General features: G+C 41.5%; 1 protein-coding gene across 1 annotated transcript in view; it reads right to left on the reverse strand.

Moving 5' to 3' along the window:
- The window catches only part of DIPK2B (divergent protein kinase domain 2B), a 63,076-nt gene extending 47,363 nt beyond the window's left edge, over positions 1-15,713 (reverse strand). Inside the window, exons 1-2 of the mRNA XM_004473549.5 lie at positions 15,342-15,713; positions 6,381-6,645 (exon numbers count right to left, since the gene is read on the reverse strand). Coding sequence (XP_004473606.2) covers positions 6,381-6,645; positions 15,342-15,574 — 498 coding nt within the window. The 5' untranslated portion in view covers positions 15,575-15,713. The remainder of the gene's footprint in view (positions 1-6,380; positions 6,646-15,341) is intronic.
- Between the last annotated feature and the right edge of the window lie 8,764 nt (positions 15,714-24,477).

The following is a 24,477-nucleotide window of genomic DNA, read 5'->3' on the forward strand; positions in this document are numbered from 1 at the left end:
CTGTATACATTACCTATATTTTGCCATTTTAATCATTTTAACTTCACCATTCAGCAGCATTTAATTACATTTACAATGTTGTGTTACCATCACCATCACCATCGTATATTACCCAAAGTTTTTCATGCTATTTTCTTTTGGTCAGAGAGAATGGTCTCTAGTATTTCTACTTTGAAAAAATTATAGAGAGGTTTTGTGACCTAATAAAGAGTTTAAGAACATAATATATCAATCAGTTCTGTAACTAATTCTGACTGAATATCTTTGTAGATATATATTATATTGTATTGTACAGTTTAGCCTCTGTTTAGTTCATATTATGTGGACATATGTAGAGGCACAGCCAATCTGCAGGCCCCTGAGCCAAGTCATACTTATGGCTAAAGCATTTGTTCCAGAATACCTCTGTGTAAGAATAGTGAGATGCCAAAGAAAGAAATTTACCGCAAGAACAAAGGACGGTTTGATCTCTTTCAGAAGGGCCTTAGTCAGCTAATATCTAAGTTCAGGGAAAGCTGAGAGCCCTCTAGAGGCAAACCCTGCTTTGGTTGGTCTGATTGTCCAGGCATCATTATGTCTTGGTTGAAGGGGACCTCTCTTCTGTATTTGAGACGTCTCAGGAAGGAGCCATTAATGATCTCTCATGTCTACATTTCCCCTAATTTTCTTTTGTCTTCTCTTTCTTCCCCAGCTTGTCTGTGACAAGGCTGGGGAAGCCTTTCATCATCTCCTTTCCATTAATGGGATCCACCCAAGAATCATTTAGGAGTCATTTTAGCACACAGACTAGGTGATATGTTGGTACCTTTTCTACAGTCCTATGATACAATAGCAGACTGGAAATCAATAAGGTAGTTTTGGTCCCATTTAAAAGAACTGCCTTGCCACAAATGCTGAGGTGGTGAAGGCTCAGTGGTTCCAACCTGGAACAAATTGCTTGATTCAAAGTCTCAGTTGTCTCAACTCTCAACCATTTACGATTTGAAGGAGAAAGTGTTGTGTGTGTGTGTGTGTGTGTGTGTGTGTGTGTGTGCGCGCGCATGCGCGTGCATGGGGAGACAGTGGACTGCGGTGGTCTCGCTCACACAAGCACCTCCCTGGGCAACAATATATGGTGACTACTTCCCAAGGATCACAGGAAAGAGGTCTCATGATCTTGCAGTCACATTGTAACTCTGATGGGACTCTGCTTTCCCAGGACTGTACAGCCAACGTGTGCACTGATGCAGGAGGAATTATTGCCCTGTGTGGCACTGGTAAGCCACATTTAGTTGCTTAAATTTCCTTTACACTAATAGCAATTTCTTTTTTACTCCAATGTCAAATGAACATGAAAGTGATATAGCCAGCTGGTTTCTGCCTGCACCCCCCCCCACCCCGTGCTCAGGTTTCAAAATAGACATTTTATTAAAAAGAAAAATCATAACTTTTTAGAAGAGTTCTTGACTTGATAGCCTGTGAGAGACTAAAATATTTATAGTCTTAACACTAGTTGTAAAATCTAATATAAAATTTCTATCTTCATTAAAACACTTTATTGTAACCTGTCTTGAATCAGGATTAGTCAGATACGGTCTGTCTGCCTTATTGCAGTGACATCTCCCAGAAAGCAGGGACCTTGCCTTGGCACTCTTATATCTTCTTTGTGCCCAGCATAGGTACTGTGATGCCCCTTAAATATTTTTTTAATGGAATTTAAGCAAAAGTGCATTTTAGTCGTTTAGTGGCTACTTCTAAATGTCACAGATTTTATTAACAACCTTATATTTCGATTAAATGATTAACGTGCATTTCGATTAATTTGCTTATTTCCGTTATTTCTTTTTAAAAATAATAACAGACCTAGGAAGTAAAATTGTCAGCGGTCCTTGTTTAAAGAAACCTGTTTGAACAATCTACCGCCATCTAGTGGGAGAAAAGGGTCTATGGCCATCTAATCCCTTCCCATTTGAGGAAATTAACACCGTCTGTGCTGAGAATAAGCTCGGAACCGTATGGTAGTTGAGGGGATGGGAGGGGAACACGATGGAGAATATGTTTTTTCCTCTGATTAACCACGTGCTTTTTAGGACGGCTGCCTCTTTGTGCTCGGCATAATAGCAGAGGAAGCCTTTTTTTGTGGTTTTACGAGCAAGCACGTCATGATACACTCTGGGTGGTGTTCTTGGCTGTGGTTCTATTTGTGGGCTAGTAATTTAGGCTCTGCTATATTCCCATCATAACCATGCAGTTTATAGAGGGGAAAAGTCTCTGTTTTATTAGCACAAATGACACGCGTGCGCACACACACTCATTGCATTGTTTCACTCTCTTGATTCTAGGTGCTGTCCCCGCCCTCCTTGGCAACCTCTGCCATAGCAGACTGCCTGTGGCTCAAGGGAGAGTGTCCTTAATTCAAAGCTCCATTTTGTCCTGCAGGAGGGGAGCCACAGCGTCCTTCACTCCTCTGGCGATGACTACTGGGGCTTTTTATCTAAGTTGACTTCATTTATTCACAAGCAGGACTGACAGTCAAGGTTCTGAGGCTCCAGCACCCTTCAGATCCCTCCTCCCTTCAATGTTATTAATATTTAATTTCTTCAGATTTTCTTCTCTTTCCTTTGCCTGTGGGCCCTTGCCACTCTGAACAAAACCTGTGAGTTCCTTGCAGCCTCTTCCCCTCCTCCCCCCCTTCCATACACACACACACACACACACACACACACACACACACACACACACAGTTGAGGACTCTGGCCTAGATCCTTCTTGGAAATCCCACTTAAACCACAGGCATTGGAAGAATCCCCAGGGCTGGCCCAACTTATAGATGAGTGGACACTGGGCCATTTGGTATGAGTTGAAGGATGAGGCAAGTCTCTCCATTGTCCATCCCATAATCTCTCTGCAGTTGGGTCTTGAAACTTCTATGTAAGAATACAAGATCACAATTTCCAAACCAGAATTTAGTACTCATGTCTGACAAGTTATCAGAAAGATAGGCCAGAACTGCATCTCTTATTCCAACTGAGATCAAAGACAGGGGAACACTTTTGAGAAGGATTCTGAGGCAGCACCTGGGTTTAGTGGGGGAAGAATGCAGGGATGTATCAGGAAGGTCCCAGATAGTCATGGGATGGGCTAGTGACATCATTAAAATATTGGGTTTATGCACAAATGGTTTCTTGGAGAGCTAACAGTGAAATGCCATCAGCTGTTAACATCCTGGTGTCAATCAAATGATTAGATTAGCTGCCCATCACCTCTCAGGACTCTAAGCAAATGGGATCACAGGATAGGTGAGTTCTGAAAAGAAAGAAAGAACAGAAGTTTAAGTACTTCCTGGATGAGGCACTGGAAGTAGAAAGGAAGCTGGCAAAGCACCTTGGGGATGCTGTGGAATCCTAAGAGCAAAGCGTCTTTGGAAAGGAAGGCAGGAGAGGAAGGAGACAGTACCAAACCTTGGCGGATGGCAGTGAAGTGGGATTTGCTAGGATTTATAAATTTGATGGTGCTATTTTTCTAAGAAGGGAAAAATCTCTGGTGGGGATGAAAGAAATCTCTGCCAGGTAGGGCCAAAGTAAAGTGAAAATCATTAAGGTTTTGAATTTGTCCTAACAGGGTCTCCTTAATGGGTGTTTCTTTGGCAGAAAGGAATGTTTGTCTAGCTGCATGTAATGAAAGATGATGAATTTGGTAGAGCAAGTTTAAGCACAACAAACTGAGGAATGGGACCCATTTATTAAAATAACACGGCCATGCATTTCTATAGTGATAGCCTTTTCTGAAGCATCTTCATAAATACAAGCTCATTAGGCTGAATGAACTAGGCTGAACAGGTACCATTTGCTGCCATTTGGGAAACAAGCAAATCAAGGCACCCAGCATAGTGACTGATGATAACAGCCATTCCAATACATATTTGTTAAATAAATGAAGCAGAGTCGTATTAAGTCAAAGAATGTTAGAGCCACAAGAGTCTTTGGGAAGCCCTCCCCCCGCCCATATTTTTGGAGGAGGAATTTTGGAGCAAGAGTGGGAAAGTCCTGGGCTTAAATGCAAGATCAACTGGACAGTAGGCGAAGGACCCAAGTCAATAGTCTGTCCAGTGTCTCTGTGCAGAGTGTCAAACTTACCCCAAAGGAAGAAGAAAGAAAGAAATAACAAAGTTCAGAGCAGAACTAAATGAAACAGAAAATAAGAAAGTGCTAGAAAAAAAATAAAACAAAGAGCTGGTTCTTTGAGAAGATGAATAAAATTGACAAACCCTTAGCTAGACTAACAAAGAAAAAAAGAGAGAAGATGCAAATACACAAAATAAGAAATGAGAAAGGGGATATCACCACTAACCCGACAGAAATAAAGACTATCATAAGAGGATACTTTAAAAAACTATATTCCATCAAGACGGACAATTAAGAGGAAATGGACAAATTCCTAGAAGCGCATAAGCAGCCTACATTGACGAAGGAAGAAACTGACGATCTCAATAAACCATTCACAAGTTAAGAGATAGAATGAGTCATTAAAAACCTCCCAACTAAGAAGAGCCCTGGGCCAGAAGGCTTCACAGGCAAATTTCACCAAACATTCCGGAAAGAACTAACACCACTCTTGCTTAAAGTCTTTCAAAAAATTGAAACAGAAGGAACATTGCCTAACTCATCCTATGATGCCAACATTACCCTAATACCAAAGCCAAACAAAGACACTACAAGAAAGGAAAATTACAGACCAATCTCTCTAATGAACCTACATGTGAAAATCCTCAAAAAAATACTTGCTAATCATATTCAACAACACGTTAAACGAATTCTACACCATGACCAAATGGATTTCATTCCTGGTATGCAAAGATGGTTCAACATAAGAAAATCAATTAATGTAATACACCACATAAACAGATCGAAGGAAAAAAATCACATGATCATATCTATAGATGCAGAAAAAGCATTTGACAAAATACAGCACCCTTTCTTGATAAAAATGCTGCAAAAGATCGGAATAGAAGGAAGCTTTCTGAACATGATAAAGAGTATATATGAAAAACCCACAGCTAACATCATTTACAATGGTGAAATCCTAAAATCTTTCCCTCTAAGATCAGGAACACGACAAGGATGCCCACTGTCACCCCTCCTATTTAACATAGTCTTAGAAGTACGTGCTTGAGCACTGAGGTAAGAACCAGACATAAAAGGCATCCAGATTGGAAAGGAAGAACTCAAAATTTCACTATTTGCAGACGACATGATCCTATACATAGAAAGCCCTGAGAAGTCTACCACAAAGCTTCTAGAACTTATAAATGAGTTCAGTAAAGTCGCAGGTATAAAATCAATGCGAAAAATCAGTAACATTTCTGTACACCAATAATGAGCAATCATAACATTGACTACATGGCTTTGTGGCAATTTGTGCCATCTGTCTCCTCTATTTCGTCATGTACTCCTGAAGGGTGGAGCTTGTGCCCTATTCATCTTTGTATCCCCAGGACATAGCACAGCTGTTGAAACTTGTTGAATGAACAGAAACCAGAAGCTCTCTGCTCTTCCTAGGTCACTGTTCCTTCTTGTTCTACCACAGCTTTTAGCAGCAGAACCAGGAATAAACCACAGTTTCTAGGTCCAAGGGATTCACACCATAATGCCCATACTCATCAAGGCAGGTGACACTAGAAGTGCCTGACAGGTTGCTTTGGACATTCCAGAGTTATCCTGACAGATCTTCAGACCAGATGTGGCAGCTAGTAACTGTTTCCTAAATAGTTGCTCGGGGACACTGTCTGAGTTAGCAAGGCTGTTATGACAAATACCTAAACAAGGCTAATTTGCTAACTCAAGGTTTCAGAGGCTAGAAGGCTTGCTTTCTCCCTGAAGACTGTGGTATTCTGGTGCTGGTTGCTTCACTCCTTGGGATTCCATTGTTTGTATCTCTGCTTCCTTCCAGTCATCAAGTGACAATGTCCTCTCCTTTCTCTAGGGTTCCTGCTGACTTCCTGCTTTTATCTTCTTCCTGTGGCTTTCTTTTTATAAGGCTTTAAGTTATCTGGATTAAGGCTCACCCAGCTTCAGTTGGCCACAGCTTCACCCAAAATAACATCTTTAAAAGGTCCTATTTACAATGGATTCACATCCACAGGGATGTGGATTAAGATTAAGAACATGTCTAATTTGGGGTACATCATTCAACCTACCACATACACATCAGAGAGAGTGGAGGATGCCCATGAGATGGGTCGCAAGCCACTGTTTTGTGACTTATTTTTGGTCACACTTCAGATACACAACATCTCCTTTTCCCCAGACTGAGAGGTGAGATGGGAATGAATCTCTTTCTCACTCTTCTTGTCTTTCTCCTCTCCCCACATCAACCCACACCTCCATGGCCTGCACACTTACCTGTACCAGGTCTGGTGTGAGGCGCTTAGCCTGCACCCATTTCTGGAACCTCCATGTTTTCCGCAGGACACGTTCGATGCTGCAGGTCTTTGGCGCTGATGCGGAGGCACAGATTCTCCTGTCAGAGAGCTCATTTTGGTATTTGCTGACCAGCATAGAGATCTCCACAGGGCGCCAGGTTTTGGAATCATCGGAGTAATTTGCAGGGTAAGAAGGCAAGTAGTCGGGAGGAAGTTGGAGATGCGAAACTGACCAGTTGTCAAACCTGTTGGAAGAAGATCCCTTTTAGGATTAACCTGTGAGCTAGAGAGATGAAACAGGGACTGGCAGAAATTAGCCGCACTGCCAGAATTGTAGCCAGCAGAGTTTGGGGACAAGGAGGCAGAGATGACAACCTATCCAATTCATTTCTCCTCCTTAGACTGGGGTGCTCCAACCTATTTTTGTGAGAAAATCACTTTCGTTTCCTCAAACTTAGGGAAGTGTGTATGTGCTGTCAGAAAAGGTGAGAGAGGGGTGTGCCGGATACAGACTTTTCCTCTTCATGCAACTGGCACAGAAGGGCTTGCCACCATTTATTGAACTTTTACTCCATGTAAAGAAAGCAATAAATTCCCTTAATACCCCAACGCCATTTTATAGGTGTGGAGACTGAGACTCATAGAGCTTAAGTACCTTGCCCAAGTCAGACAATATAAACCCAAGCAGGGGTTCAGCTCTGAAGCTTTCTCTCAGCAAAACACATGATCTTTCCCCTTTGCTGCACTAGTTTCCACACCACCCACCCTCTGACCTATGGCTGGGTCTTGGAACCGTAGTTCTCTCAGGGTTCTGGGCCTGCACTGGGAAGACCTCTGTCCCACTGTATTCAACCTCAAAGAGCCCCATCAATTTTGCTTTCAGTCCAAATATTTAAATCATCAGTACCAACCAAGTTTTAGGGAATAAATATGCTAAATCGTCACCAAATTCAAAGCTATCGGGGGATCCAGAGAGGTAAGTACTTTTACAAAATAGCCTGCTTGCTACTTAATCCTCTCCAGGGGAGATACACCATCCTATTATAATCTGCCAATTTCCTAGGTCCCATGTTTACCCTTTTCTCCATAGTCACTTCTTCAGCTGTGTGCCAAAATTTCCATTAGGGAAGAATGTTACATCGTCTTTTAATCTACATATGAAAAATTACTAAGAAATAGGTTACCCCATTATTATTCATTATTGAGGTTCATAGTGCAAATGAAAATAGGGTTTTGTGAGATACATATTTAATTTAAATAAGTATCTTTAAATTCTTATTATTGGGCATCATTGGGCAACCCCATGATAATGAGTTTCTGATAATAAGTTTTGGAAAGATTAGCATTTTGATTAGCCCCAAATCCTAGATGGTTTGAATTTCTAACTTACGTGACATAGTCTTACTCTAAGACAATGCAAGATTTTCCTACTGTTTTTATGACATAGAAAACCACCCCAAAACTTACAAGGGCAAAGAGGTCAAGAGATTTGTCCAGGGAGCTGGAGAACCTGGAGCAAGAGTGCAGGCCTTTAGTCTATTGGAAACCACAGTTAAGCAACTTCTGCAATGCAGGTCAATTCAAATTGTGATGGAACTAGTCACAAAGAATTATGTTCAAGAACATTGTCATTATATATATATACATATATATCCTGGCAATTCTACTCCTAAGTACATATCCCCAAAGACTGAAAAACAGATATTCAAACAAAAATTTATACATGCATGTTTACAGCATCACCATTCACAATAGTCTAAAGGTGTAAACAACCCAAGAGTCCATCAACTGATGAATGGATAAACATAATGTGGTATATGCACACAATGGCATGTCATTCAGCCATAAAAAGGAATGAAGTACTGACACATGCTCCAACATGGATGAACCTTGAGCACATCAAGCTAAGTGAAAGAAAGCAATTATAGACTAAAGTAGACTTACGATTATTACAGTAATGGAAGAACTTGTATCACTGATATAAAGGCAGTGGCTACCAGAGGTTCTGAGGGGAGGAAGAAGGGAAAATAGGTACAACATGGGGGAATTTTTGGGACATTGGAATTGTCCTGCATGACATTGCAATGACAGATACAGGCCATTATACAAAATATGTTTTAAAAGATGAAACATAAACTTGCAATGAGTTGACTTGGCTGGATAACCCCTGGGAGGAAAAGGAAAGGCCCAGGGCCCAGAGACAGGCCTGCTTGCCTTTTTCCTGCAGCTGCTCTTGGGGTTTCAACCCATGAAAGGCCTGTTACTAAGGATTTACTACTAGGTGGTTCTTTTGGATAATAGATAATAGCAATGAACATTTATGGTACACTTAAGAATGCCAGTCACTTTGCTAAATATTTTATATGCATTAATTCATTTAGCCTTTTCAACAAACCTATGAAGTAGTTACTATTATCAACTTCATACAGATAAGGAATCAGAGGCACAGAGAGGTTAAGTAACTTGCCCAAGGTCACAAAATAAAGAATTGGAGGAAGAAGCATTCCACTTTGTCATTGCTAATTCTTTTTCTTTAAAATGTTGATTTTGAAATAATTAAAAACTTACAGGACAGTTGCAAAAATAATACAAACCCTGTTCAGAAAACTCCAATGCACCCCCTACCCAGATACCCAGATCCATCAACTTTTAACATTTTGCCACATTATTTTGTTGTTGTTGTGGTACCGGGGCCGGGAATTGAACCCCAGACCTCATATGTGGGAAGCCAGCACTCAACCACTGAGCCACATGGGCTCCCCTGAATTAGGTTTTTGTTTTGTTTTGTTTGCTTGTTATTTTGTTTTTAGGGGCACAATGCTATGCTCTCCTCACTACCACCTGTTACCAGAACTTTTCCATCACTCCAAACAGAAACACCCCACCCATTATGCATTAACTATTCCCTCTTTCTTCCCTCACCCCAGAAACCTGTATTCTACCTTCTATCTCTATGTAATTGCACACTCCAGCTATTTTGTACAAGTTTGTCCCTCTGTGTCTGATTTATTTCACTTGACATGAACGACTTCAATCCATGCAGCTGCATATGTCAGAACTTCACTTCTCTGTAGGACTGAATACTATTCCATGGTATGTACACCGTTGTTTATTCTTTTATTATCCATTTTATGAATCAGCTCTTGGGAATAGGTTGGTAACATGATAAGGGATTATAGCTGGCAGGATTTTAAATATTGTATTTTTCCCGCCTTGCCTCCTCCTCCATCTTGTTTTGAGGATGAGAAAATTGAAGGCAGAACATACATGTGACTTTTCTGAAGAATCACAGTCAAGTAGTGGTGGAGGAGGACAAATCTCAAGGCTCTTTGTTTCCCAGTTCATGGGAGGTGGCATAGGGAGGGGCTTCCTTTTTTTCTGTCCCTAACCCCTAGGGAGGCTCTGCTAAGAGGTCAGAATTGACTTGGTGGGTGGGCTGTAATGAATGCCTGGTGCAAGTTATGGACTGATCAGTGGTGCCTTGAAGTTTGTCATTAGGACCCACTGAGGAAAAATAAAAATGTTTATAGGCCATACCTCCCTCCTATTCAAAATGGTCATAAATTGATTACATTGAATGGGGGAAAATGCGTATTTTACAATTCTGATTACCTGCTTTATTGAACAGAAGAATGTCAGTGAGAAAATTGGTACTACTTTTTATTCTTAATATGTTATTATACCAGAAATAGGAGAACTACAAAACAGAGGAGGCAGCTTTCTAATCTTCCTTCTGAACTGAGATCATGGGCATGTTTGAACTGAAGGTGCCTGGGTTCCTCACTGAGTTAAAAGATGGACAAATAGTGTCACAGTTTCTCAGAACTGAAGGCCCAATTCCCCCAGGCCCAATTCCCCCAGGCCCCTCAACATCGAGAGTAGGATGGAAGTGAGAGGGAATATAACACCCTCTTTCCTCACATACTTTTCATGCTTGCATCTAGTCAGTCTGTAGATGTGCCCTCCTAAGTATTTCTTACCTATCTTCCCTCTTTTCCATCCCTCAGCTCTGCAGTTAAACATTAAATATTAGGTGTCTTTCCTAAACTCTCAGGATAAAGTTAAGACTCCATAGTGCAGTTCACAAAGCTCTTCATAAACTTCCCCACTGCTCCTCTTTCTAGACAAGGGGTTCTTAACCTTTTTGTTCTATGGACCCCTTTGCCAGTCAGGTGAAAAACATGGACCCCTTACTAAGTCCACACTACACTGTGTATTATTTAATAAATATATCACACCCACACCAACATGTCCCCACAAGAATAATTTTTTTTGAATTTCAATTCAAGCTCACAGACCCCTTGTTAAGAATCCCTGTTCTAGACCCATCTCCTTCTTCTCCCCTTATAAGCTTTCTTGGTCTCACCAAACCACTGACCCCCCTTGAACAAGCAACATCTTCTGGGGCTTCTAAGCCTCCATTTAAATTGTCATGTACTGATCCCCTTGCCTGGAACACTTCTTATTTCTTCTCTGGATAACCCCTATCTAAGGGATGCTCACTTCCTCATCCCCCAGCTTGGATAGATTCCCTCCCACATACTCCCATGACACCTTGTGTCATTTTGTATGCTTCTCTTACTCTGCTTTATTCGCTGATTTTCTTCTTTGTTTTTGCAACAGAAAGTAAATTTCTTCAAGGCAAAGATTGGACTTCCTTTAGCTTTGTAACTCAGCCTTGGGCACTAAGATAGTGCTCAATATATCTTAGTTGGATGGATGGAAGGGTGTTTGGACATACAGATAGGTAAGTGAGTAGAGGAACACAAGAACAATGGATGGATGGGTAGAAGAAAGCATGGAGGGATGCCTGCATGAACAGGTGGATGGATGGTTTAATGTGTAGATGGATGCTTTTGCCACAAGCTCCTGAACTCTGCAGACTTCAGGGCCTCTGACTAATTTGAGAAAGTGAGCTAAGGGAATACTTTTATCATATTCTGAGACTGAGAGGGCAGTCAAGGGATAGAAGAAAAGGCAAAATCAAGCCTAATGATTTACTTACTTTACTGTGAGTCCTCTATTGCTCAGTTGCAAGTATTTAAACATTTTTTTAAGACTTTTGGTGAGAGGGTGAGGATGTAAGGCCAAATGTAGACAGTAAGGAAGGTGAAGTAAAGTATTAGTTAAAAGCCCAGGAACTCTAGGCATTCTGATCAGAAATATTGTCACTAAGTGCCCCCCTCCCCCCACATACACCTATTACCTATACATATACAAATCAATCAGATTCTAGTAGATCTTGTCAGTTGGTGTGATCACTTGGGATTTTACATATAGGTGTGTTTTCATATGAAGAGTATGCCAATCAGGCATTTTTCTAGCTTCCCTTAATTTTTTCATTCAGGATTTAGAGGTCAGCATGGAATGACTAAGAAAATTGATCCTGAAAACCTTGAAAGTTTCAAAGGTCAATGATTGAGTATGGGGTGCACTAGCATTCCCATTAAAGAAAAGATAAGGGAAACAAGACAAGTTGACATTCAACATATGAGCCTAGGAAGCTCATGTGTTGTTTTGCTGAACAGATACAAGCACTGTACAATCCTTAGTAGAGGCCCAGGAATGTTGGTGTGTTAATGCTTGCTTGGCCATGGCATTTCAGTGAAATGTTTGTGTGTTTTGAATGGACTTTCTCCTGGTGTTATCATTGTAATCTTTTTTAAAAGTGGAGAAATATTTGGAGATCGACAAGAATAAGGCAATCAAACACATCATTAGAAAAAGAGGCAAAGGATGCGAACCTGCAGACCCTTTAAGAAAAAAGAAATATAAATGGTGAATAAACCTGAAAAGGGGCTCATCCCAGAAGCAATACAACTAAAAATGATAGTAATATTAAATATTCAATATTAAATGTGTATGTAAGAGGTGAGTTGTATAGGTAGAAATCTCCATTTGGCAATATATACACCAAAATCCTAAAAATTTGTCATATTTTTGGACCCAGAATTCTTCTTGGAGGTTATCATAAGGAATTAATCACTGATATGTGCAAAAGTCTAGCCACAGGTATGTTCAACACAGCACTGTTAATAATAGTGAAAAGTGAAAGGAAAAAGCTTAGCTGTCTTACAATAGTGGATTAGTTAAATAAATTATGGTTGACTGATGCAAATGAGTACTATGAAGCCATTAAAGTCAAGATGAATGGATAAACAAAATGTGGTATATGAACACCATGGAACATTATTCAGTCTTAAAAAAGAAATGATGTTTTGATCCATGTTACAACATGGATGAACCTTAAAAACATGCTAAGTGAAATAAGACAGACACAAAAGGACAAGTATTATATGATTCCACTTATATGACATATCTAGAATAAGCAAATTCACAGAGACAGAAAACAGACATGACGTTAATATAGGCTGTGGGGAGGGAGAATGGGGTGTTATTGCCTAATGGGTAAAGAATTTCTGTTTTGGGTGATGAAAAGGTTTCAGTAATGGAAGGTGGTGATGGTAGAGCAACACTGGAAGAGTAATTAATTCCACTGAATTGTACACTTAAAATAGTTTAAATGGCAAATTTTATGTTATATAAATATGTTACCACAAAAAAAGAAAGAAAAAAATCAACATGTGGAGGAATATTTATTGATGTAGTAAACTGTTTCTGATAAATTAAGTAAAAATCTACAAAAGAGTTTACATAGTATGATCACAGTTCTGTTGAAAAAAAAATTGTTCCATATTTATAAAAAAAGATGGCAAAGATGTTAACAAAGTTATGATCTCTTGGCGGAGGAATTATATGTGACTTATTTTGTTCTTTCTTTAATCAATATTTCCTAAAAATTCTAAAATAAACAGGTATTATTTTTATAATGAGAAATAAAGTTATTCAAATGAAGAGGAAAGGCCTATGGGCCAATCCACAACCCCAGACCCCCTTCCTGTCCCTCTCTGCTCCTTCGTGCTAGGATGAGCATTTTCAACAAAGAGAGATAAAAACGCAAACCTGCCCAGCCTGCTACTTTCCTGCTTGCATCTACACACTTTCCTTTCAGGCTCACATGGGAAATGAATTCTAAGGGAGGTGAAGTAATATCCTGAACTCCAATGTAACACAAACTTCTTTAAGGAGATGCGTTCTGAATTTGACCAGTATCTGTTTGCAAAAATTTCATTTATTTCCACTTGGTGAGGAATAAATTATAAGATTCATACACTCTTGTTTACTTAATCTGGAGGGGGATATGAACCTGGAGCTTTTCCTCAGTTAACCACCTTAATTTCCCTCTCTCTTGTCTTAAAATATGTCCACATTCTCTTCCCCTCCTTTCTCAGAGGAATCATCACAATTTCACCTGTGTTCCCTCTCCATCCCATTTCCACAGTGGGAAACACTGAATTGACTCTCAGTATCTTCATCTTTATTTCCTCTCACATCAAGTTTGCTAACAAAGTGACTATCTGAACTGGCCTACTGTGTTCCTAGATCAAGAGAACTGGTCTCCCAGCCTCCTGTGTGGGCATCACCTGTTCATTGGCACCCTGCTTTCTATGAGACCTTTCCCAAATACAGGTCTCAACTTGCCCCTACCCCGTTTAGCACCCTCACCATTGCCTGCAATAGAGCTTCCCCATTGGGGGTTCTTTTGACTTTTCCACATGCAAGAAAGCCTGATAGGAAATATCCACACAAACTCCATGAAATATCTACTATCTCACCAAAAATCTTGGTATTTTCTATTTATTGTTTCTACTTAGTAATTTAGTTGAATAATCAAACATATCTTTGGCTAATCCAAATTGAAAATAAAATTATTGTTTGGTGACCAAACCTTACAAACATGAGGTTCTCGGTGTGGGGCAGGGAGAGTGGAGGAGAAAGGGCATATTAAAACTGGTCTTTGGTATTAACAAGCCTAGGAACTACTGGCCTATAGGTTAAGGTTCAAATTCCTTGGCATGGCATTCAAGGCCCCCTGCTCCATCTTACCCTTCCTTCCAACCTCCTCCTCTGCCACACCTCCCACATGGACCCCATGCTCCAGCCACTAGGTACATCTCACCTCTTCCCACATCTGTGGGACTTGGCTTAAGTTGGTCTCAGCCTTGAGTCTTTCCCCTCTCACTAAATTCCAGCACATCATTTAAGGCTTTGCTCAGAATACCTCCCCTTGGAGAAACCTTTCCCAAGTCCCCATTTGGAATTAATGCCCCCTCCCTGGCACTTCCTGAAGGCCCTCCACACTTCACTTCCAGCCTGCATCATACTAGGCTTGATCCCCTGAAGGGTCATGACAAGATTTATAGTATCTGTCCAAAGAGCACCTGCCGGGCCTTGGTAAAGTCTCCCTGACTGTCCTTTGAATAGGATTGAATTCCAGAATTTGATACCATTCTTTGGAGACAGCTATGTGCATTGCAATTTACTAAGCTTGGGTTTTTCTCTGATCAATGCAACATCTCATAACAAAAAAGTGGTTCAACTTCAGAACAAACTGCCCAGGTTGGAATCCCAGATGTGCCACTTATTAGGTGGCAAGTCACTTCATCTTGCTATATCTCAGCTCACTATCTGAATAACGGGTGAAAAACTCTAATTCCCAGGATGGCTGTGAGGAGTAACTAAAATAATTTTAAAATGTTTGTTACACAGTAGGCATTCCATAAATTTTAATTCCCTCCTCCATGAGAAATTAATTCATAAACTCAGCAGCTGCAGGTTACTACTTCGTCCACAGAAAAGAAAACTTTAAGCTCCCACTTAAAAAAGAGACTGGATTTAGCGTCTAGAGATTGAATTTGGCTTCATACTCTCCCCACAGCCTCCCCCCACAACTTCAAACCCTTACCCCAATGACTAAATGGCTTCGTTTCAGCTGGCACCCACAAATTACATTCTGATTTCTTTTCAACAAGCTCCTGGACATCTTCACGTGAAGAAAACAGAAAACTTCCCCTCAGAGTTATCTGATTGAGATTCTGACCTTATTTCTTCTTTAAAGAACTTCTTGCAAATAGATGTCCCAATGCAGGCATTGCATTTATCAAGTCCGAGGAAAGTCTTTCCAAAATTGTAGGTGGTTCTGACTTGGGGCACCAGGTAAGGAGAGAGAGAAGCAGGCAAGGAGAAAGAACAGCTCAGGACTAAGAACCACAGCAGCAGGGCCAGCCAACCCGGGCGGAGGGCAGCAGCCTCAGGCCCCCGTTGGGGCTCCATCTCTGGGTCTGGACTCCAGCTGCAGCCTTCAGCTGCCACTCAGGGCTGCAAAGAGGCAGGTCTAAGCAAAAGAGGAAGCTGCCAGAGAGGGCTGGCTTCAGGGGTGCTGACCCCATCCCAGCCTCCCAGGTTTCTCTTTGGGGATGCTAAGGAGCTTTGGGGCTAATGCTGCTGGAGAGGAGGTGAGGAAATCTATGGAGGATGCTGATAACACCGTTTCCAGAGTTACTCTTCCTCTGACTGGGGCGGCTGCCTCAGGCTGGGGAGGGGCTCGCTGGCAGATTTCAGGAAGGACAATGGTCAGGGCTTCTCTGTGCAGTCTTTTGACAAACACAGGATATCCTGGCTGGGCAGGAAAGGTCCATGCAGGATGTATGTCCGACCTGAGTCCCACCTGGGAGTTTCAAAGGATCCTGGAGGCCTCCACCCTTCACTGTTATAATTCTGGGTGTATTTGTCCCTGTGGATTACACACACATACACACCATTTTTATCCCTCTGCAGTGGATAATTTTGCCCTCCCCTTTACCAGCACACCTCTCCACATTTACCATGTTTGGTTGTGAAATAACTAGAGATTAACTTGTTCAGGACTCACCCTTGGTGGGGCAACCAGTGATAGGACTCTTTCGGTTACTGTCTGTCTTTCTTTGTTTTTAATTTTATTTTTTAAATTTTTATTTAATTGCTTTTTAAAAAAAATACATAGATCACACAAAAATGTTACATTAAAAAATATAAGAGGTTCCCGTAACCCATTCCCCATACCCCCCCATTCCACATCAATTTTATTAGTGTGGCATATTCATTGTATTTGGTGAATACATTTTGGAGCACTGCTACACCGCATGGGATTATAGTTTACATTGTAGCTTACACGCTCTGCCAGTCCATTCAGTGGGTTATGGCAGGATATATAATGTCCCGGCAATATCATTCAGGACAACTTCAAGTCCCAAAGATGCTCTCACATCATACCTTAAGGTGTCTTTCTTTTTAACTCTGTGCTATTTTTCTCTGTTCCCTCATTATGCTGGTTTTCATTTCTCTTTGCTTTCTTTTCCTGGCTTCGCTTTTGGATTTTTTCCCCATCCTGCAAAGAAACCCTACTTCTTTTCCGATAACATCATAGAAGATGTTCCTCAAAGCATGAAGCAAGGAAGTCAGCTTTATCTGCAGCATTCCTAATGGTGAGTGCCTGGGACAGGAAGGCAAACAGAAATATAACCATTAGGCTGTTGAAAGCATTACCACATTCCCATATCCCTTGTGTATCAAGATAAACATAACCTTCTATGGCTTTCTTGACCAGTCTGTGCCTAACAATTCATGAGGTCGACCTGAAACTTTGCTTACTGGAAATCTTGGACACTTTGTACCCCGAGGTATGTCTCTCTATATTGGACACAAGGTCTTTTCCCCAGGAGGGAGGAAAGAGAAGGAAGACCAGAGTGAGCTTATGGTTATTTTTTCAAATACAATTTTTTACAAGTAAGGACCTACTTGTTTCAAGTATTTGTCCTTGTGCTCAGAAGGAAAATACATTAAGCTCTTCCCAAAAGGAGCCACCTCAATTCTTGGCCATGTACCCTTAAGGATATATTGTAGTTTCTGGTCATACTCCCTTTTTCTTAGGTCTACACTTGTGAAAGAAATGTTTTATTTTTAAAAATTAATTTATTTAAAAACATTCCATATTCACTAAGCATACACTCCTCCTTCCCTCTTCCCACCATCCCAATGTAACCTCTAATATAATTCCTGTGTCTGCAAATTTTCTAGTTCTGGATATCTCATATAAGTCATTCATTATTTGTCTGTATGTGCATTGTTTATTTCATGGAGCATAATATTTTCAAGGTTCTTCCATGTTGCAGCAAGTCTTAGAACTTCATTCCTTTTTGTGGTTGAATAATATTCCATTATATGTATATACTACATTTTGTTTATCTATTTATTTATTTATCTATTTATTTATTTATTTATTATTTATTTCTCTCCCCTTCCTCCCCACCCCAGCTGTCTGCTCTCTGTGTCCATTCACTGTGTGTTCTTCTGTGACTGCTTCTATCCTTATCAGCAGCATCGGGAATCTGTGTTTCTTTTTGTTGTGTCATCTTGCTGTGTCAGCTCTCCGTGTGTGTGGCACCATTCCTGGGCAGGCTGCACTTTCTTTTGTGCTGGGCGGCTCTCCTTACGGGGCGCACTCCTTGAGCGTGGGGCTCCCCTATGCGGGGGACACCCCTGCATAGTACGGCACTCCTTGCGCGCATCAGCTCTGTGCATGGGCCAGCTCCACATGGGTCAAGGAGGCCCGGGGTTTTAACCGCGGACCTCCCATGTGGTAGGCGGATGCCCTCTCCTTTGGGCCAGGTCCGCTTCCATATCCATTCATTTATTGATGGATATTTGGTTTGTTTCCCTTTTTGGCTATCCATGAGATCCCTAGGGAGCAGGTTTATAAAGAATGACACTTAGAGCACTCCAAAATCTAGAGGTCAGGAAAAGGAGGAGGATCCTGCATTAAAAAGGAGCAGCACATGATTTGAGAGGAACACCAGGAAATGGACTACCTGGAAGTCAAATGAGGGAAATGATTCAAGAATGAGGAAATGATTGATTGCGTCAAATGCTGGTAACAGATGGTTTTCCTTTTTTGCTATTTCAAACACTGATTCAATGAACATTTTTATTTCTATCTCTTCATGTACATGTGTGACAGTTTCTCTAGAGTAGACACTGAGAAGTAGAATTTCTGGGTCACTGGGTAAGAGCATCTTTAGTTTTAGTTGGCAATGCAAGTTATTTTTCCAAGGCCAATTTATCCTATCAGCAGTAATGTGTTCTCCTAAATCCTCACAACTTTTGGTGTTATCAGACATTTTTTTTTCCAACCTGATAGATGTGAAACACTGTTTCTTTATTCTTTTATTTTTGCATTTTTAAAATATATTTTTATTTTTAAAAGATACATAGATCACAGAAAATGTTACATTAAAAAATATAGGAGGGGCCTCCTGGACCCGTGTGGAGCTGGCCATGCGCAGCGCTGATGCGCACAAGGAGTGCCGTGCCACGCAAGGGTGCCACCCAAGGAGTGCGCCCGTGAGGAAAGCCGCCCAGCGTGAAAAGAAAGAGCAGCCTGCCCAGGAATGGCGTCGCCCACACTTCCCATGCCGCTGACGACAACAGAAGCGGACAAAGAAACAAGACGCAGCAAATAGACACCAAGAACAGACAACCAGGGGAGGTGGGGGGAAATTAAATAAATAAATAAATCTTTAAAAAATATATATATAGGAGGGAAGCAGATGTGGCTCAACTGATAGAGTATCCGCCTACCATACAGGAGGTCCAGGGTTCAAACCCAGGGCCTCCCAGCCCGTGTGGTGAGCTGGCCCACTTGCATTGCTGCCACACACAAGGAGGGCCATGCCACGCAGGGATGTCCCTCTTGTAGTGGAGCCCCATGCGCATGGAATGCGTCCCACAAGGAGAGCCGGCCCATGTGAAAAAAGCGCAGCCCACCCAAGAGTGGCACCACACACACAGAGAGCTGATTCAGCAAGATGACAAGATGATGCAACAAAAAGAGACACAGATTCCCAATGGCACTGAGAATGCAAGCAGACACAGAAGAACACACAGCGAATGGACATGAGAGAGCAGACAACGGGGCAGGGGAGGGGAAGGGGAGAAAAATAAGTAAAGTAAATCTTTAAAAAATATATAAGAGGTTCTCATATGCCCCACTCACCACAACCCCCACTTTTCCCACATCAACAACTTCTTTCCTTAGTGTGGTACATTCATTGCATTTGGTGAATACATTTTGGAGCACTGCTGCACCGCATGGATTATAGTTTACATTGTAGCTTACACTCTCCGCCAGTCCATTCAGTGGGTTATGGCAGGCTATATAATGTCCTGTATCTGTCCCTGCAATATCATTCAGGACACCTGCAAGTCCCAAAAATGCCCCCATATCACACCTTCTTTTCCCTCTCCCTGACTTCAGCAACTCCTGTGTTCTGAAGAAACTTTTCATAAGTTTATTGGCCATTTGAGCTTCTTCCTCTTTGAATTGTTTATTGATGTGCCTTGCTTCTTTTTCTATTTGTTAGATTTAGAAGTTCTTTATATGTGTTCTGGATACTAAACCTTCATTTATATATGTGCTACATATATATTCTATCAAACTGTAGCTTATATTTTCACTATGATTATGATGTCTTTGTGAATTTTTATAATTTTACTGTCTTGTTTCTCCTTTTTGTGTTGTTAATAAGAATTTCTTACCTGAACCAAAGTTATAAATATACCTTTCTAGTTTATCTTCTAAAAGTTAACAGATTTGCCTTTCAGTTTTCCAAGTTTGCCTTTCCTGCTGCAAGACACTGCCAAAGAGCTGTGAAGGAGGTGTCCTCTCTTAAATGATCAACTCTCCACACTTTTCCACCCACCTCTGTGCCCAAGAAAGGTTACTGGAATGAATTTCAACACCTATCTTTCCTTCCAGTTTCCTGATCCACACAGAAAACAGTGAATAAATATTTTTTTGAATAAAAGTATTAATACTCAGACATCAATGGGTATGTAAGAAATCCCCTGGAAAAATCTCCCCTCAGTATCAACTTACGAAAGGACAAATCCCACTTTCTTGGAACTTTGGAGGATGATAGAGACTGGAGAGGGACTCCACAAATGCTGATTAAAATAAAAACAAAAACAAAAACAAAAATAGTCTCTTAGAATCTTGTAGGAGATTTTCATCCTAGAGCCTCCTCCAGTTTGGAACCCTACCCCTCCCTCAGTCCTGCACAGTTTGGATGTTGCACAGAGGCAGGGTCTCTTCTGCTGCAGATGCAGAACATAGAGCTACTCACAGCAGTGATTTAGAACCCCACACATATCCAGGCACAGGAATCTAAATCTGCAAAGACCCAGAGAAGAACACAAGTGGCTGAGGAGTGCCACATAAAGAAGTGCCCCCAGGTGAAGGAAACAGAGACCATGGCAGAGCTGTTGGCAATAGGTATGTACACTCAATCCAGTCTCTGATTGCTGTACTACCTAAATGCAAAAGGAACCTTTCTGGATTGACTCCATGTGGCTCCTTGGAGCATGATGCCCTAATGGGGAAGAATCCAGAGGCAGAATAGCCTTACCAAAAAAAAAAGAGAGGGAAAGCTGAACTACTTTAAGACAGGACAGGTCCCAGAACTGAAAAGTGTAAGGAAAAGGGGACACTGGCTGAAGGAAAGAATTTAAACATATCATAGGAGAGGGGTAGGGAATTCTGCACAAGAACAAACAGAACAGATCAACATTCTCAGAGAAAGAACAGAGAAAAGGAAGGTTTCTCCTGGAGTTGAAACAATTGCACAAAAAGTGCAACCTTAAAAACTGTACCACATATGCGGGGCAAAAATCAGGTGAAGAAGAGCTGAGAAAAATCTGAACAGTTAAACACAGGTGTAGCAGTTTGATATAGTTATGAATTCCAAAAGTAGATATTGGATTATGTTTGTAAACTGGTCTGTATCTGGGTGTGATTAAATTATGATTAGGGCTTTCATTGAGCCATGACAGTAAGGTGTTGAGTCCCTGCCCCTTGGTGGGTAGGAACTCACAGATAAAATATATGGCAAAAGAAGAGAGGTGAAGATTTTGATGTTGGAATTTTGATTTGGAATTTGATAGTGGAGTCTTGAGCTGGAGCTCAGGGAAGTAAGCACACAGAGGAAAGAGAAGCAAACCCTGGGAAGAGAGGACTTGAGCCAGGAGAAGAACAGAGGAATAGAGATGGCTACTTAGACATGGCAGAAACCCCAGAGAGAGAAACAGAGCTGTTCACCTGACAGTCTACAACTGATCTTGTGGAGAGAGGCAAACCCTAGAAAGCCTCATAGTTTACAGCTGACCTTGTGGAGAAAACAGAGGACCTGAGCCCAGAGAGAAGCAAGACCTGGGAAGAGAGGAACCCAGGAAGCCTGAACCCTGGCAGATTGTTGGAAGTCATCTTGCTCCAACATGTGGCAATAGACTTTGGTGAGGGAAATACCTTATGATTTATAACCTGGTATCTGTAAACTTCTACTCCAAATAAATACCCTTTATAAAAGCCAACAGATTTCTGGTATTTTGCATCAGCATCCCGTTGGCTGACTAACACAATAGGCTTTTCTAAAGGTCGAGAATAAGGTGGACCAAGCATCAAAGAAGAGCCTTAATACAAACCCAATCAACAATAAACTCCTAAGCAAAAGAGAGAAACAGACCTTCAGAGTTAACACATCAAAATAATCAGATGCCCAGACATTAGCAAAAATTACAAGCCATAAGAAACAGGAAGATATGGCTCAGTCAAGGGAACAAATGAAAACTTCAGATGAGATACAGAATTTGGAACAACTAATCAAAGAGGTTCAAACAAATCTGAATCAATTCAAGGAGATGAAGGAAAATATGGGTATAGAGCTAAAGGATATTAAGACAATGTGTGAACATAATGAAAAATTTGGAAGTTTAAAAAGAAACAACAGAAAGGAGAAATGAGTTTATATGGCTACGTGTCTCTAAAAAAGAGTCTGGAGGCTGTCAGAAGGATTGCCCTTATGCACAACTGAGCAGAGTCTAAGAGACAGATAAAGTAGATACAGTCCCCAGGTATTGGTTCCTTGGAGGGCTAAAGAGACCCACGGGTTCTATGGTCATGGTAGATGGGGTTCACTGCCATGTCAGATGGCCCTTCTTTGGAGCTGGTGTTTCTGCGTGATGAAACTGGACTCAGATGGGATCTCTTTTCATAAGACTTTCATGCTACTTTACTGGAATTGTAGATGGTGTTGGGGTTTAAGATATATTTAGGGGATTTGAATCTCTGGACTGACCATATGATAGCCAGGCCCTGAGCCTCAACAGACTACATCTCCTACAATCTGATTTATTAGACTCACCTCACTCAGCTACAATGGAGTTGAAGGACAACCACCACACCATGGAGCCTAGAGTGCCTACAACTGAAAGCAGGAAGATTGCATCCACTATCCATGTGGAATCTGAGCCTCCTCTTGTCATAGAGGTGCAACGGACACAACCAATCCAAGGTCCACAGAGAAAAGGTGGCATTGGAGTGGGAAAAGTGGACATGGTGGCTGATGGGTATGGGGAATGGCAGGAAGAGATGAGATGTGGAGGCGCCTTTGGGACTTGGAGTTGCCCTGGATGGTGCTTCAGGGGCAATCACCGGACATTGTAAATCCTCCCAGGGCCCACTGGATGGAATGGGGGAGAATATGGGCCATGATGTGGACCAGTGACCATGAGGTGCAGAGATGCCAGAGATGGAAGTGAATGTTGCTGGGGGGGAGAGTGGTGGGGTGGGGGTGGTGGGGTTGAATGGGACCTCATATTTTTTTTAATGTAATATTTTTACAAAATCAATTTAAAAAAAGTCAATTAGAAAAGAGAAAAATAAATAAATAAAAAGAAACAACAGAAATTATGGGAATGAAAGGCACAATAATGGAGATTAAAAATACACTAGAGGGAGGCAGGGCAAGATGTCATCTGAGTGAGTACTCCCTCATAATCCCTCCTGCAAAGGACTGGATGAGTGGGGTCAGAACCTTGCCAGAGCAGGCTGTTTTGGGAACCTACACAGCAGGAAGTATCTGGATGTTGATCTGGAAAGAATGCAGCAAAAATAGTGCTTGCTCAAGGTAAAATTGTGGGTTTCTAACACTGAAATCAGAAGTTGTGGGAAGGTAAAACCCTTCCCCGTAGGGCTGAGGGCTACAGCATTCCCTGAAAACTATCAGTTGTGCAGCAGCATTCCCAAGCCTCATGTTCCCTGAATGTGTGATACCCAAGCCCATGTTCCCTGAACCCCCATAACCCACATTCTACAGACCCTCGTATACCAAGTCCGCAATATTCATGGCTTCCGTATCCCAAATCCAGCACTCCCCGAAATCCGGGATTCCCCTAGCCCTCCCATCTTGGACTAACTCTGGGAGTGGGAGGGTTTTGGTGGAAGGTGCAGAGAGGCCTGAGGAGGGGAGGTTCAATTTTCTGGCCCCTCCACCCTTTTTTTTTTGAGCTTGGAGGAACATACCAGCTGGATTGGGGAGAGCCTAGGAAGAAAGGAGATGCAAATCTGCGGAGAGAGCCCGATTTACCTAAACGCCCTGGGATAGGAAACTTGGTCTGGGAGAAGGTGGAGTCAGAAAATTAACTAGCCCTCACATAGCACACCTAAGTGAGAGGGACAGTAGGATGGGTTTTGCAGGCTTCCAATAACATATGCAAGGTGTGGGTGCTGTCTCTCAAGAAATTAAGAGTCATTATTTTCTGCGGTGAGTTGGTTCACCAAGGACCCATTTGAATCTCCTACTGGGCCCCTCACACAGCTTTCCTGCTGCCCTGGGAGAGAGGAAGTGAGGAAGGGAGAAAGGGGGAAGGTCAGATTCCTAAGCTGTTTATTTAACTGCAAAGAGTATTCCTTGCTTGAAGCCTTATCTTGTCTTTTTTGTTGGTTTGTTTTCCTGTTTTTCCTTCCTCTTTATTCCCCCATGGCCCTCTTTTATTTTCTATTTTTTCTTTTTCCCTTCTTTTTTCTTTTTTTTATATTAGGTGCTGCAGGCAGCATCTCTTATTTGCTGTGTTTCCTCATCCTCAGTTTCCTTTTTTGTGTGTGTACTGATTTTGGCTACTAACACTATCCGCTCTTCTTTACATCTTTCTATCCTCCATCATTTATTGTTTCCCTTACGTTCCACCTCTCTTTGTTTAGTCCCCGATTTTTCTGACTTTTTATTTCTAACACCTCTATTCTGTTTTCTATCTTTTATTCACTCTTTATATTTTTGTCCTCTCTTTTTTCTTTCCCTCTCTCCTGA

This window comes from Dasypus novemcinctus, chromosome X (assembly GCF_030445035.2).
Source record: "Dasypus novemcinctus isolate mDasNov1 chromosome X, mDasNov1.1.hap2, whole genome shotgun sequence".
Lineage (NCBI taxonomy): Eukaryota > Metazoa > Chordata > Mammalia > Cingulata > Dasypodidae > Dasypus > Dasypus novemcinctus.